Source organism: Ovis canadensis, chromosome 13 (genome assembly GCF_042477335.2).
Source record: "Ovis canadensis isolate MfBH-ARS-UI-01 breed Bighorn chromosome 13, ARS-UI_OviCan_v2, whole genome shotgun sequence".
NCBI lineage: Eukaryota > Metazoa > Chordata > Mammalia > Artiodactyla > Bovidae > Ovis > Ovis canadensis.
In genome coordinates, this window is record NC_091257.1 from 50,224,480 (window position 1) to 50,240,323 (window position 15,844).

The window sequence follows — 15,844 nt, forward strand, 5'->3', positions numbered from 1 at the left end:
AATGGCCTAACATATATAATTGTTTGGAAAATGTGACCTGATATCATATTTTTCTGTTGAAGTCACCCCAAAAGTGGTCAAGGAGTCTGTGGAAACATAGACCTCATAAAATTACGGACTGAGAGCTTTTGGTGAAGTTTGGAGGAGAATAAGCAGTGGGGAAAGAAAGAGCCCTTTGCAAAAATTGGCTTAGAATCCAGACCTGAAAATGCTCCTGGTTAACCCAAACCTGCAGTAATAAGGGAAAGAGGAAATGAATTATGGGACAGCATGGTCACTATGGTGCAGTTCTCATGGATCACAGATATTTCAGAAAATATTAATTGGGGGAAACCTTGGCGCATAGTAAGTGAAAAGCATGGCCTACAAAAATAAAGCTCCATAATTCCAACTTTATAAAAAATAGGGGAAAAAAATGGAAAGAAAGCCAGAAGCATTAATGGTAGTTATCATTAAGTAGTTATCATTGAGGAGAATATTTTTAAGGTTTTGAAGAATAGTCTCTGTATGTTGAATAATGAGTATATATACTTGGAAAACCAGAGATCACCCGATAAAGGGACCATAAGCCAGGAAAGGCAAATACCATGGTTCAACGCTCATGGTTTCATTTGGGTTGTCAAGGAAGCACAACCCCTCAACAAGGAGGTCTCGTGGTAAAAATTGTTCAAGTTGCAGCCTCGTGTAAGGAAATACATTTTTTGTCTTTCTTCCCCTTCCCTTCTCCAGTGAGACTGTTCGTTACCACCTGGCCTTCTGACCTTTCTGCTGTTACAGAAGGATCAACTGACACGGATGTGCTGTGTCTCTGTGATTCAGATGGTTGGCATGTGCCTCTTTTCCCCAATCTCCTGAACTCTAGAAATAACTGGATATGAGGCAGAAAGAAAATGAGGCAAAGAGATGGTCACCTAGCCAAGCCACCGTGCTGTGTAGCTGCCTTGAGATCCCTAGAGGAAGCTCACTGTGGTCCAGAAACTCTGCTACAGTTGGGGTGCCCATGCATTCCCCTGCGCTCCCAGGCACTGGCTCTTTTGGAAGCTGGTTGTGTGAATTTCCATCCAGGACATCATAGCCTATCAGTAACTCCTAGCAACCTGACCCTCCCTGGAGTGGCTGCCTGGATGACGGTGAAGCCTGTCATGCTTTCTCAGGCCACGTCTACTCTTCAACTGAAAGAAATGATTTTCATGTTTTAGATTTTTTTTTTTTTTTGATGTCGTTGTTAGGAGAAACTGAAAATCTATTTCCAAGTGCCTTAGAAAATGTAGAAGGTAATATAGATCTTAGTTGTTCATGTTAATATAATTTTGTTAAATAAAGATAATTAGGGAATAGGAGTGAAGGCTTCCTTGGTGGCTCAGATGGGAAAGAATCCGCCTGCAATGTGGGAGAACTTGGGTTCGATCCCTGGGCCAGGAAGATCCCCTGGAGAAGGGCATGGCAACCCACTCCAGTATTCTTGCCTGGAGAATTCCATGGACAGAGGAGCCTGGCCAGCTACAATCCATGGAGTTGCAAAGAATCAGACATGACTGACTGAATTTCACTTTTAGAAACTATAAAAGGGAATATAGATCTTAGTTCTTTACTTTAATATAATTTTATTAAACAAAGATAATTAGGGAACAGGAGTAATATTTTCCTCTGGAATTTCAGAGGGCATTGATTGTGGAAAATTATCCAGGACCATGCATTTTTTATCCTAAATTATTATTTATGGAAACACTAAATGATACACTCGAGAGAAATAGTAGATTTGCATGCTTAGAACACTTACGAGTTTTGCACAGAGGTCAAATTGTAGGGCCAGCCAGTTTCCCTTCATTTTGGATTTCAAAACACTCTTTTTCATTGTTGTTGTTAAAAAAAATTTCCTCTAGTCTTTGAATGACTGACACCTGGTTCCATGCCCACCTAAGTCGTTAACATGGTACCACTGGTTTTAACAATGAAGGAGATTCGGCTAAGAATGGGTACTGTGAGGTGGATGAATGACAATAATAATGAAAAATACATATTTATGGACTTTTACAGGACTGATTATTAATTTAGTACAGCTTAATGGACTCTCAATTTTGTAGATTGTCTTCAGCCCTGTTAAATAATTGTTTTTTTGATTCTTACATTAGAAGTTTCAAAAGCTTTTTTTCCCCTATGCCTTGTAATGCCTATTAAATTGTCACAGGATTATGTTTGTTTAGACATATATAAAAGTTTATTTGTTTGGCAAGTAGCATTCAGATTTTTTAAAGCCGATTCCTGTGAGAAAAGCCTGTGGATGTGAAATGAGCCAACAGTAAAACCCAGGCAGTTGGCAATGAGAGAGTGTTTATGAGTTACTTTGGTGCTATCATAAAACCCATCGACCTGACTAGTGAGGACTTCCTTCCAACTGGGCAACTTATTTCCAAGCATAACCATTTTTCCAGCAAACCTCAACTTAGTGCATTCTCAAGGTCAGATTGTGTTCAACTTGACTCTAAAGTTCTAACAAGACAGCCCAACCGCTTCTAACTCTAGCCAGGACAGAGAATGGACAAGACAAAACTCAGCATAGCAGAGCCGCCCAAAAGAGAAACCATCTCTGCATGGAGCAGAAAGCATCCTGGGAATATCTTTGGGATCTGGGCTCCTCAGCCCACAATTCCAGGTAATGAAGTATCTTTTAGATAGTCAGGTCAGTTTCCAGACCAAACTCATAAAATCTGTAGGTCTAAGTCTAGAAACAATCGTGTTCTGAGGATGTAAGTGGTTTTTTTTTTTTTTTTAATTTTAGTTTTTTATTTTTTAAATTTTAAAATGTTTAATTCTTCCATGCATTCCCAAACATGAACCCCCCTCCCACCTCCCTCCCCATAACATCTTTCTGGGTCATCCCCATGCACCAGCCCCAAGCATGCTGCATCCTGCGTCAGACATAGACTGGCGATTCAATTCACATGATAGTATACATGTTAGAATGTCATTCTCCCAAATCATCCCACCCTCTCCCTCTCCCTCTGAGTCCAAAAGTCCGTTATACATGATGTAAGTGTTTTTGATAGTGATAGTGAAAGTTGCTAAGTCATGTTCGATTCTTTGCAATCCCATGGACTCTGCCCATGGGGCTTCTCCCGGCAAGAATACTGGAGTGGGTTGCCATGCCCTCCTGCAGGGACTCTTCTCAACCCAGGGATAGAACCCAGGTCTCCTGCATTGCAGGTGGATTCTTTACTGTTTGAGCCACCAGGGTTTTTGATAGATTAAACTTAAATGGATGTTGGAATACATGGGGAACACTGGAGCTAAGAGCCGCAACTTCAGTATTTGGTCCCATCAGAATGTCTCTCACAACTGTCTGGAGGAAGTGGGAACATTCTCCCCAGGAGAGCTGAGCTGAGAAAGGGCTCTACATCCAATGATGAGAAGAAGGACTCAATGCTCCAGGACAGAGGTCAGCAAACTACTGTCATTCCTCCAGTGTTCCCCTGGACCCGGAATTGTATTTTTAAAATAAGTAGCCATAAAGAAGAGAAGCTTGTTCCTCCTAGGACTAGGACATTTTATAGGTGACTTTTCAAGTCTTAACCTTGTGCTATTATGACATCATTGAAACCGAGTCAGGGTGAAGTCAAGACATTTAAATGGAAATATTTATTTCCTTAAAAATATAGCTTAACTTTCCCTCTCCAACTTTGAGAAGGACCATCAGGAGGATGGAGGACAAGATGACATGACCACTCTCACTAGGGGCTGTCATGAAGCATCCTTGGTACTGTCCAGTTCATGAAACCTCGCATCCCTTTTTCCACTCAGACAGGTCTCTGCCCTCACAGTTCTTCTTCCAGCCTTGCCTGGTGGGGAGAGGGAAGAAGGAACAACAGAGCAAAGTGTGAGAGTCTAAATGCTCTGAGGCTCAAACACCATAGACAAGTAACCCACTTAACCAGCAGGGCCCAGCGTTTGGTGTCATTTGTTTCTGGTCCTGATCTAAGTCCTGATCTAAAGACTCCATCTTTTTTGCCTTAAGACTTCCCTCTCCCTGGTTTTCTCCTAGTCTACATGAGCCTCAGCAACAAGCAAACAACTTTTATAAGGATGGGGCATTTAGTTAAACATCCACATCTCTTAAAATTTGGGTTCTGCAAGTGAGTGACCCAATCAGCAACGTTCACAAGAAAACACAGCCGCAGAGAGCCAGTGGGCACTGGCCAAGCCGTAGCTCACACAACCTGGGGAAGTTTCCTGTCAATTTCTCATGTAACCGACGTGGTTATTTTCCTCTCACTGCCACTGACTTCCCAAATCCTATCCAAATTTAGAGCCAGCTTGAGCTTTTTCTTCTGGTGTACTGTCTTCAATGATGCTCTCCAGTTCACACGAGAAGACAGCCCTCTCTTCATTGTTTGCAGCATCTTGATGTGAAAAGCAATTGCAAATAATTCTGACTCCCTAACCCTCTACTCCCCATACTAATCCCAGGTTCACTGCACATCCACACGGCAATGGAGGATGACATAGACGAGGTCAAGTGGAAATCACTGGACCACTCTGTAGAGGTGAACTTGTTCCCATCCCCTGCAGCTTTGATGAACACATACACTAAGGGTTTCACCCATGTCAGCTTGTCTCCCAAGGAAAGACTCTTACCAGTAGTTCATGCCATCCGTTTCTTTAACAATTTTCTTGGCACAGATAATTGCATCCGTGAGGTCATCAGTCATCAAGGCTATAAGAGAGAGCAGTAGAGGGTTAGCTGAGAATTTGCTGTTGGAGGAGGGGAAGCCCAAATCAGATTTTATTCACTTTTCTCATTGCATTTGGGAGCAGGAGGGTTGGAAGAACAATGAGCTGTCTCCTTTTTTATTTTTTTGTTCCACGTCTTCACAAAGAAAGGATTGTTTTTGTTTCTAGGCCATCCACATTTTGAATTTTAGGACTTTTTGATAGAGGACTAGACCAGCTCTGAAAGGCTTTTGGAAGTGTGTTTAGGGAAAACACAACAGGAAAAAAAATTCTTTTTTGGAAATGTGTTTAGGTAAAACACAATAGGAAAATGTTTATGTCCTAAAGAAACATAAAAGCTAGACAGGACAGTAGAGTTTTCTTTATTCATGTTAATTTGGCATGTAAGATCTCCTTATAGGTAATGATTAAACTTCTGTTTATTGTAGCTTTCTGTTTTGTGCATTAAACTTTTTTTTTTATACCCAAAGTATTTCTCACATGCAGAAAACTTTAAGCTTTATGTGAAACCTTTGCCTTTATTACTTTTTCTATGGCTTTCAGGCATAACAAATCTTTCAACTGAAAATGTATTAATTCATATCACTTCACCAGAAGTGAGCTCAAAATCCTTCTCAACACGAATATGACAGGAAAAGGCAAATAAACAAAAAAGCCCAACATCATTTCTGTTTCAGGTTGCGTTCTCCAGAAGTAGATGTGGAGGTGAGTTTGGGGGCGCAAGGTGTTTTCGTTAGGGATCCACACCTGTAGAAGAATGGGTGGAAGCAAGAGTGGGCAGGGGAGACTGTAGCTGTGATCTGCAGAGGATATTCTGCTAGACCTGCACACAGAGAGCAAGGCTCCCATTGGGGGTGAAGCGGGTTGCTAGTCTGGAGATGCTGTGCACAGGTCGGTGGGAAGGGTAGGTGCTGCAGGCCCAGGCTGTGCAATTCATGGAGAGTGTTTGTCAACGTCCCACTTTGTTCTACCATTTTGTTGCACAAGTGAGATATTTTGCAAATACAAAAAAACAAACAACAACAAGTTGCATGGAACCTTGAATTTCTTTAGGAAAATACGTTAAAGGGGTAGAAGGCAGGAAAATAAAGAACCTGGCTCTGGGCTGAAATGTGGAAACACAGTGAAATCACCACAGTGGGGCAGCAAAGGGGCAGAAATGAGCCCAGGGAGCACGTATGTACAAGGACCTGAGCCAACGGTGGCTTCTGCTCAGTGTTCAAATAGACAATTCTGTCCAGTCACACATGGATAAGGAGCGGGTTCTGTTGAATATCAAACATCATTCAAGGGAATCTTTTATTCTCCCCCATCCAACAACGGAAAACAGCAACAATCTACACAAAAAAGAACCAATTCTATTCGGTGGAGTTCTACTGCAAAGCCCCCAAATTTATATCTCCTTGTCCTTTCTGAAGTGGCAACAGCCAACTCAGATACCAGGCTGGTAGGAGAAACAGAGATTAATATAGGTGGGCTATACTAGATATAGAAGGCAATGACTGCTTCCTTAAAATCTATTTCAATAAGGACTAAGTTATTGGAGGGAAACAAGAATGGCTATTATATTATTATATGCATGTGTGTGTCTATACATAGATATATTTATATCTCTATATAAAAAAACACTATGTTCAAATAATTTGGGGAAGGTTGACAGCAATTTGAGGCATATGGTCTGGTCTGGGAATGAGAAGAGGACTAGCTTCAGTAGATGGGCATGAGGTGCGTGCATTTTGTACACACATGAGATGCCACCTACGTTGCACACACACCCCAGTGCTAGCTTGTTTTCAGGTTTCCATGACGAATAGCCCTACTTCTCTAATCCATGGGACAGAATGACATTGTCCCTAATTATAGCCTCTCTGGCCTGAGGCTGGGGGAAGACAGTCATGGAGGGTGATTAGGATATAAAACCAACATCCTGTTTTCTATTTTAAGGCCTTCCCTAAAAATCCCAAGCTCTTTTTATGAGAAAACAGATATGAGTGATCCTTCACCTCTAATTATAAGCCATCTAACATTTTAATTTCTGAGAATCCACTGTTGTTTTGCAAATATACACTTAACCCACATTTTAGTAATTGTTCCATCGGACAATATTCAGTTAGTAAACTGCACATAAAGTCAAGCTTGGCCGTGATACACTAGAGATTTTCTCTCCCACTGTAACAGCTAGACAGCTAGACAATAGGGAATGCAGAATCTTTGAGGGATAGAAACCAGATGAGGTGAGCCTCGGGATTGCTGTGACTTTCCGCCCAGAGGCACTTTCCAGACCACAAAGGTAGAATCCAGGCAGGCTATGGCAATCTAAGTAGAGGAGACAGAGATAAGAGGCCAAGACAGTTGGAATTTGTGAAGAGGGGTCCCTGTGAGGAAGGAGCCACCCAGGAGTGTGCCAGAACTCTGCAGAGAGAGACCTCTGAGTCTTTGACTGGAAAACTCCATGAGAGTAATCAGAAAACTGCTACCAGGAACCTCAGCAATTGCAGGGCTCATGCGGGGAGACGTGATCTGTTACTGGCCAGAGGAGAGAGACTTTGCTGAGCCCTGGTTTATTCAAGAGATGCCACAGATAAATACCTTGATAGTAAAGCTGCACAAGCCCTCCCATAGACTACCCCAGAATGTCCCGGACCAGAACTAACTGCTCGCCAAGATGAACTTCAATAATCCTTAAAGCAGCATAATCCAGACACTCAACAATGTAATATACAGGCAGTCTAGTATCCAGTAAAAAAATTGATCAAATGTACAAAAAGGTATGAAAACATAACTCACAGCCAGTAGAAAGACCTAGAAATGACAGAGATGATTGAATTAGATAAGAAATTTAAAACAGTGCTTATAAATATGTTTACTGATAACAAAGACTTATAGGAAAACATCAGTCAAATGAAAGAAAGAATATAATTACCTGGCATTGAAAAAATACAATATCTGAAATTAAATATTAAATTGCTGAATTTAATAGATCAGGCATTTCACAAAAATGATCAGAGATCTTGAACATAAAATGATTGAAAATAAAACACAGAAAGGGAAAAGTTCTGAAAAAAAAAAGAAGAGTCTCGGTGACCAATGAGAATACAAAAATAATCTAGCATCTGTGTTATTAGACTCTTAGAAGGGGAAAGTTTAAACATTATTCACTCAGGGATCCAAAATTTTAGTGAATATCAAGCAAAATAAACACACAAAAATAGGGATTTGTGATCAAATTGCTAGATATTGTTGATGAAGAAATTGTAAAAGGGGATGGAGAAAAAGGACATGATACACACAGGGAGCTCAAGTGAGAAAATCACTGATTTCACATAATAAACAAGTCAAGCAGAAGATATTGGACATACTTAGTAAACTGAGAGAAAAATATCTGTCAGCTTGAAAGTGAAAGTGAAGTCACTCAGTCGTGTCCATGGACTGAAGCCTACCAGACTCCTCCATCTATGGAATTTTCCAGGCAAGAATACTGGAGTGGGTTGTCATATCCTTCTCCATCTGTCAGCTTAGAGCTTTATATATGTAGAAAATATCTCTTATAGAAGAAAATGTAATATAGATATTTTCAGACACACAAAAGCAGAAAGATGCTTCCTAGAAGAATTCTACTCCAGGAAATTGTTCAAGGATGTTCTTTAGGCTGAAAGGAAATAGCCCTTAACAGTGTGTCCAAATGAAGGCACCAAAGGTTTGGAGAATGTTGTAATTGGTAAATGTGTGTGTGCTCAGTCGCATCTGACTCTTATGACCCCATGGACTGTGGCACGCCAGGATCCTCTGTTCATGGAATTTTCCAGGCAAGAATACTGGAGTGGGTTACCATTTCCTCCTCCAGGGCATCTTCCCAACCCAGGGATAGAATCTGAGCCTCTTGCATTGACAGGTGGATTCTTTACCACTGAACCACCTGGAAAGCCCCAAATGATAAATATTGTATGGTAAATATAAAGAGATCCTTTCTCATCTGAACATTTTACTTAAAAGATACGCATTAAAAACAAAAATAATAAAAATGTACTGTGTCTATACATATTGTGAGGTGTAGAGCATGCATGTAATGTATATAGAAATGCATATACCATGATTCCCCGGTGGCTCAATCCCCCTGCCAATGCAAGAGACATGGGTTTAATCGCTGGTCTGGGAATATCCCACATGCTTTGGAGCAACCAAGCCCATGTGCCACAGCTACTGAACCTGCATTCCAGAGTCTGGAGACCACAACTTCTGAGCCCATGACTACAACTATTGCAGCCCGTGTGCCCTGGAGCCCATGCTCGGAAACAAGAGAAGCCACCACAATGAGAAGCCTGAGCATAACTAGACAGTAACCTCTGTTTGCTGCCACTAGAGAAAAAGACCACACAGCAACAAAGACCCAGCACAGCCAAAAACAGATAAATAAAATTATTTTTTAAAAGCATTGTGAAGTGTATAACATGTGGAAGTAAAAAGGATGACAACTTAGCACAGAAGACATCATGGGGAAAATTGAACCACAATAGTATAAAATTCTTATGCAGCAGAACATTGGTTTGGATTTTTTTTCAATGAATATATTGGAAACATTTATTTTTGAGATTTGTGACAGTTTGAAAACACTTGTAAACCACATAGCCTAGAAATATCAAAAATTAATAGTTAGATATGTCATAAATGCATAAAATATATGTAGCGCACTCAGTTTAGTTCAGTTGCTCAGTTGTGTCCAACTCTTCGTGACCCCATGGACTGCAGCATGCCCAGGCTTCCCTGTCCATCACCAACTTCCAGAGCTTGCTCAGACTCATGTGCATTGAGTTGGTGATGCCATCCAAACATCTCATCCTCTGTTGTCCCCTTCTCTTGTGTAGGCACTAGTCTATCCTTAATAGGCACAAGGTGAATGATTATTTAATATAAAATTAACAATGTGTAAGCTTCCTTGGGCTTCCCTAGTGGTTCAGACGATAAAGAATGTGCCTGCAATGCTGGAGACCTGGGTTCAGTCCCTGGGTTGGGAAGATGCCCTGGAGAAGGGAACAGCTACCCACTCCCGTATCCTTGCCTAGAGAGTCCCATGGACAGAGAAGTCTGGAAAGCTACAGTCCATGGGGTCACAAAGAGTCAGACACGACTGAGCAACTTTCACTTTAGCTCCCTTCCTGTTTTATAATTTTGCCTTCAGAGAATTATATTACCGTACAGTATGTGTCTCTTTCTTTCCTTTAAAAATGCAACAAGGCTTCCAATAGTTTATTATGAATATGACTGCAATACTGCACGCCATAAGAATTTTCTAACCATTCATTAGAGTATAGGCTGGGCTATTGTAAGGCAATTGTATTGATGGCACTAGGTGATTGTAAAGTGATCATATTGCTGCTTCTTGGTTATTAATGCATGAATCATTATACCTTCATATATAAATATGAATTCCTTTTTCACATTATCTTTTGTGTCCAGTGTTAGTAATATATACAACATCTACAGTGTTTTGTATCATCTAAAACAAAATTGATATAGGTACTGACAAATGATTCATCTTACAAACAGGTAATATAAGCTTACAGAATCAATACATATGATAGAGTAAATGTATTTTCTCTTCCTTATCATTTTCTTAATAATGTTTTTTCTATAGCTTGCTCTATGTAAGAATACAGTATATAGTGCATATACAAAATATGTGTTAATCATCTGTTTATGCTGTTGGTAAGGCTCCTAGTCAATGGTAGGTTTTAGTAATACCTTGTTCAAGTGTCAACTTTATTATATGTGAAGTGGTATAATGTTATTTGGAGGTAGAAAGTGATGCATATTGTAAACCCTAGAGGATCTGCTAAAAATAAAACAGAAATGAAGTTAATAAGGGCTTTCCTGGTGGCTCAGATGGTAGAGAATCAATCTGCAATGCAGGAGACCTGGGTTTGGTCCCTGGGTTGTGAAGATCCCCTGGGGAAGGGAATGGCTACCCGCACCAGTATTCTTGCCCAAGAAATCTCATGGACAGAGGGGCCTGGAGGGCTACAGTCCATGGGGTCACAAAGAGTCAGACACAACTGGGAGACTAATTAAGCATGCACACATGTACTTAAAAAGCCAATGATAGAAATAAAATCAAATACTGGAAAATATTCAATTAATCCAAAAGTCAGGAAAAATAAACCAAGAGTAGATGGATAGATGGAACAAATAGGAAACAAATAACAACATGGTGGATTTTAAAGTAATCATATCAGCAATTACATTAAATATAAATGATCTAAATCAAAGTTCAGCACAAACTATGGCCCACAGACCCACCCTCCATTTTTGTACATAAAGTTTTATTAGAACACAATCATGCCTATTCATTTCTATACTGTCTGTGGCTGCTTTTGTGCTGTATGACAAGTTGAATAATCAAAAAAGTGACTATATGGCTCACAAAATGTAAAATATTTATTATTTATTCCTTTCGGAAAAAGTTCTCTGATCTAAATATTCCTGTGAAAAAGCAGAGATTGTTGGACAAGCTGTAAAAGCAGCATTCAATTATATGTTGTCTATAAGAAATTCATTCTAAATTAAATATACCAAAGATATTATTAATAGTGGTTTTTTTCATCTGAAGTTTTCATTTTGCTGCATAATCTCTGCTTTCAACAAATTACTTTTATCTGGTTGTTGTTGGTGGTGATGGCGGTCTCATTTTCTCATGCCAGTGACAGTCTATGAAGACTAGTCATTGGTAGACTTCTAGTTAGCTGCACTTATTTAAGAGAAGGATGCCTAAAAAAAAATAAAGATGATTAGGAGTCCAGTACAGAGGTGGGGATTTTCAACTGTGCATCTCACTGAGGGAGATCTAGCTAGTTTGTTCGCTGGGAAGCCCCCACTCAGAATCTAGTTTTCCTTTTCCTCTGTCTGGATTCCCCAGACTAGTGTCTTCTCTTCTGGAAAGACTAGGCTGGCTGCCATCATTCAGAGATCAGAGTGGAGGGAGGTGACTGGGACTACAGGAACTTGACTCCCTCTTAGGATGGAGCTCTCACACTCAAAGGTTGGTGAGGTCCCTCAATGAGAGAATTTCTACCTATTCTGTCCAAGAGAGAGAGAGCTCCAGTAACTTGCCAGGGTTGGGAGGAACAGTCAATAGATGAATGGAATCAGGAGATGAGTCAGGTGCTGTTTAACTGACTTTCGAATTAATCATACCATTTTTAGCCTGCCTTCACCCCAGTTTCTGGAAGTAGCTGATGTTGCTGATTTCTGAGCTCTTTTGGGATCCTGTGGTTGCTTTTTGGCTTTGCCAAGGTCAGCCTAGGATTCAGATTTCTCTAATTGCTAAATTAGTCACCATTAGTCCTCTCACTTTCAGCTTTGAACAACACTTACACATCCAACGCCATATTTAACTGGAAGACTCTAGTGGCAAGCTCATCAGTTCAGTTCAGTTGCTCAGTCGTGTCCAACTCTTTGCGACCCCATGAATTGCAGCACACCAGGCTTCCCTGTCCATCACCAACTCCCAGAGCTCACTCAGACTCACATCCATCAAGTCGGTGATGCCATCCAGCCATCTCATCCTCGGTCGTGTCCTTCTCCTCCTGCCCCCAATCCCTCCCAGCATCAGAGTCTTTTCCAATGAGTCAACTCTTCGCATGAGGTGGCCAAAGTACTGGAGTTTCAGCTTTAGCATCATTCCTTCCAAAGAAATCCCAGGGTTGATCTCCTTAGGGTATGCTAATGAGATTAACCAGGAAGGGGAGGGTTTTAAAAAGTCCTATCTGTAGAAAAGTGAAGGTATTGAATGTTTTAGCCTGGGAGATAAGATTTGGAGATGAGAAGTACCTCCTAATCATCATTTTCAAACATTTGATAAATTGAAGGCAAAAGGAGAAGGGGGCAGTAGAAGATAAGATGGTTAGATAGCATGATCAACTCAATGGGCATGAATCTGAGCATACTGCAGGAGACAGTGGAGGACAGAGGAAACTGGTATGCTACAGTCCATGGGGTCACAAAGAGTTGGACAAAACTAAGCAACTGAAAACAACAATGTATAAAATAGAGAAAATTTGTTTTTAATAAATCCAGAAGGAGAAACCAGCATTTAATGGGAGAACGCTATGAGGAGATGGATTTTGGCTCAACAAAAGAATGTTCTAAAATAAAGGCTGACCAAAAATTGAGTGGTTGGCCTCAGGAGGTAGTGAGCATTCCATAGTAAAGTAGGGGCAGGAACTACTAATTTATTAGGTAAATTTACACAGTGTGCAGTCATTCATACATTCACACTTGGTTACTGATTATCTTGTGCATGTCTACAAGAAATTAAAAGTTTATTTCCTGCTCTTAAGGAATTTGCTGGAGAATATTTTATGGCTCCCTGTCTTCGCTCTTTTGACCTTCCCTCCATTGATTTAGTCAATGAATATTTCTTGAGCTCCAATGGCCAGGGAGCATTCTAGGCATTGAGAATGCATCAGTGATTGAAATAGAACTCCTGCCCTCATGGGGTTTGCAAACAAGACAGTCACTTACTTTGCTTCATCTTTCTACTGTTGTCTTTGGCATGTTCTTCTCTATACTGCCAGCCATGACCATCATTCAGGTCTGTTTATTTCTCACCTCAACAATTGGAGGGGCAATTAAATTGTCTCTTCTTTAATCTCTCTCATGTCCAGCTTGCATATTCATTTTTCTGAAGCAACGCCACTGACCCATTCTGATTTCCTAGTGTGGGCAGAAATCAGTGGACTCTCCTCAGCTTGGGTCCCAGGGCCCTTTGTGGTCAAGTAGTCATCAAACTTTCCAACCACATGTCCTGTTATATTTTATGCATGTTTTTGCTTTTTTGTTCTCCTTAACTGGAGTAACACTTCTCTATCCTTGAATATCCAAATCTTATCTATCTTCCAAATATTAAATAAAATATCATAATGTCTATAAAGCTTCCCATGACTTTATTAATAACATCTCTTTCCTCTGAAGCTCACACCTGTTTACAGTCATTTATATAACTTTGTATAAGCACTCTTCCTTAACACCAGAATTCATGTTTGAAGAGTCCTGCTATGCTCAATTCTATGCCCACATATATTTCCTGAGTGATTAAAGAGAAAGACTTAGAAATAAATTCTAGCATCATTTCCACTGTTGAAGAAGTGCTGTGTGAAGTGAATTTGTCTCATTCTGTATAAAGAAGCATCAACAGCATCTTTTGAGTGGATTGCTTATGGAAAGCAGATAGCAAACCGCTTTCTCCTTCTCAACAAACATATTTAACCTCTCTATGCATGGAAGTGTAGTCAGGTCATTTGTCCAGGCCCCTGTTTTTGTGGTGGGCTTCATAAAACCCACCCTGGATGGAATAAGCCATCTTTGGACATGTTGACCACAAGGTTGTGAGTGCCACTTTGGGGAACTTTTCAATAATTTATAATAATTTATTTACAGACCCACTTGCACATCTGAACTTCCAAATTTTGGTTAAAGCAGAAGATGGGTGGATATTCTGTGGTCAGCTTTCCTGTCTGTTCCTAAGGATGATATTTTCGGAATCAAAAGCCTACCTGAGCAGGCCACGTGACAGCGGTTTTTCTCTTGTAGCTTTGTATTTCTGCACCACGTGTAACTGTTTATCTGAAAGATGCCATAGTCAATGCTCCCATCCTGCAGTTGGGTCTGAGCCGTGGTGTTGTAGTGGCTCTCATAGTAGGCCATGCAGATCCCTAGAGGGGAAAAAAAGCCAGGAGTGTCAGTAAAAGAAATTCATTGTTTCCTCCTATCTGCTCTTAGGGGAGAGTTCCCTTATACATATTACACCAATGCTTTGCTCCCGACGTGCCCTGGGGAATGTCAGGGCAGGTAGCACACCTGAGAAGCACAGGATGGGCAGGGAGGCACACCTAGTCAGTGGCTGACCCTGGACCAGACTAAATATCAGGTCTGCCCCTTGCAATGCTGGCAAGAGGGAGTTGTTTTCTCCTTCCTTTGCTGATGTCAATCATACAGGACTCCAGGAGTGAGGACAGGAGGGGCAGGGAAGGGGAGGGAAGCTCCGGAGAGCAGTCGTGGAGGATATGCGAATAGCCAGCATCCATTGCTGGTGGAGCAGAGCAAGGACAGGCTGGAAGCAAACAGAAGTAGGTATGGGAGGGGCCTTTGACATCTCAAGGAAGAGTTAAAGGGCAGAAAGAGAACAGGAAGGGAGAAATCTCACAGTTTCCAAGGCTAAAGCCTCGGTAATTGTCCAGGCTGGCCCTCGAAAATATTTTTGCCAGTTTACATCGAGTGTAGATTTTGGGCTCAACGACTGTGACCAGGCAGCCCATCAGGGCCAAAATACCAGCAGCCTTCATCCCCAGGCCTGTTGAAGGCAGAACCTGTCAAGAATAAGAGACCACATGAGACAACCTTGCTTGATTCCCAAGACTGAGTTTCTCGCCAACAAGAACTTCCAAATCTGCCAGCCTGAATGTGTCCTGTCACTTGTAAACACTGAGAACTAGCATTAGGGAAAACCCAAGTGCCAATAGTACATAGTACAGGGAAGGAATGATTGTAGGCTCTCTAAAAGAGAGCCTACATGGCTGTGCGTGTGTGTTTAGTTACTTCAGTCACGTCCAACTCTGCGACCCCATAGACGGTAGCCTGCCAGGCTCCTCTGTCCAAGGGATTCTCCAGTCAAGAATACTGGAGTGGGTTGCCATGCCCTCTTCCAGGGGATCTTAACAACCCAGGGGTCAAACCCGAGTCTCTAGGTTTCGTGCACTGGCAGGCAGATTCCTTACCACTAGTCACACCTGGGAAGCCATTCTACAGGCTGCTGCTGCTAAGTCGCTTCAGTCGTGTCCGACTCTGTGCGGCCCCATAGACGGCAGCCCACCAGGCTCCCCCACCCCTGAGACTCTCCGGGAAAGAACACTGGAGTGGGTTGTCCTTTCCTTCTCCAATGCATGAAAGTGAAACGTGAAAGTGAAGTCGCTCAGTTGTGTCCGACTCTGCGCGACCCCATAGACGGCAGCCCACCAGGCTCCACCATCCCTGGGATTCTCCCTGCTACTTTCAAGTAAATGCTAAGCTCCTAGGACCTGGCAAGGAAGGGAATCAACCTTCCTTTACTGATGTCCAGAAAGAA

The 15,844-nt window shown here is 41.5% G+C and overlaps 1 protein-coding gene across 1 annotated transcript; it reads right to left on the reverse strand.

Annotated features, from left to right (window-relative positions):
- Positions 1-3,766: 3,766 nt before the first annotated feature.
- Positions 3,767-15,065, reverse strand: LOC138417848 (lysozyme-like protein 1). The gene is made up of 4 exons (XM_069548860.1): positions 14,927-15,065; positions 14,277-14,435; positions 4,633-4,711; positions 3,767-3,836 (listed from the first exon to the last, which is right to left on the reverse strand). Exons 1-4 carry the CDS (start codon positions 15,063-15,065, stop codon positions 3,767-3,769), a joined length of 447 nt encoding a protein of 148 aa, XP_069404961.1.
- Positions 15,066-15,844: the final 779 nt, after the last annotated feature.

What these genes read in the sequence shown, in the direction of transcription:
- LOC138417848 (XM_069548860.1), bottom strand. Translation starts at nt 15,065, where the DNA reads ATGAAGGCTGCTGGTATTTTGGCCCTGATGGGCTGCCTGGTCACAGTC. An exon ending in CTGTCACGTGGCCTGCTCAG is followed by an intron (nt 4,712 to 14,276) that starts GTAGGCTTTTGA and finishes TCTCTCTTATAG; the next exon opens with CCTTGATGACTGATGACCTC. An exon ending in ACGGATGGCATGAACTACTG is followed by an intron (nt 3,837 to 4,632) that starts GTAAGAGTCTTT and finishes TCTCCCCACCAG; the next exon opens with GCAAGGCTGGAAGAAGAACT.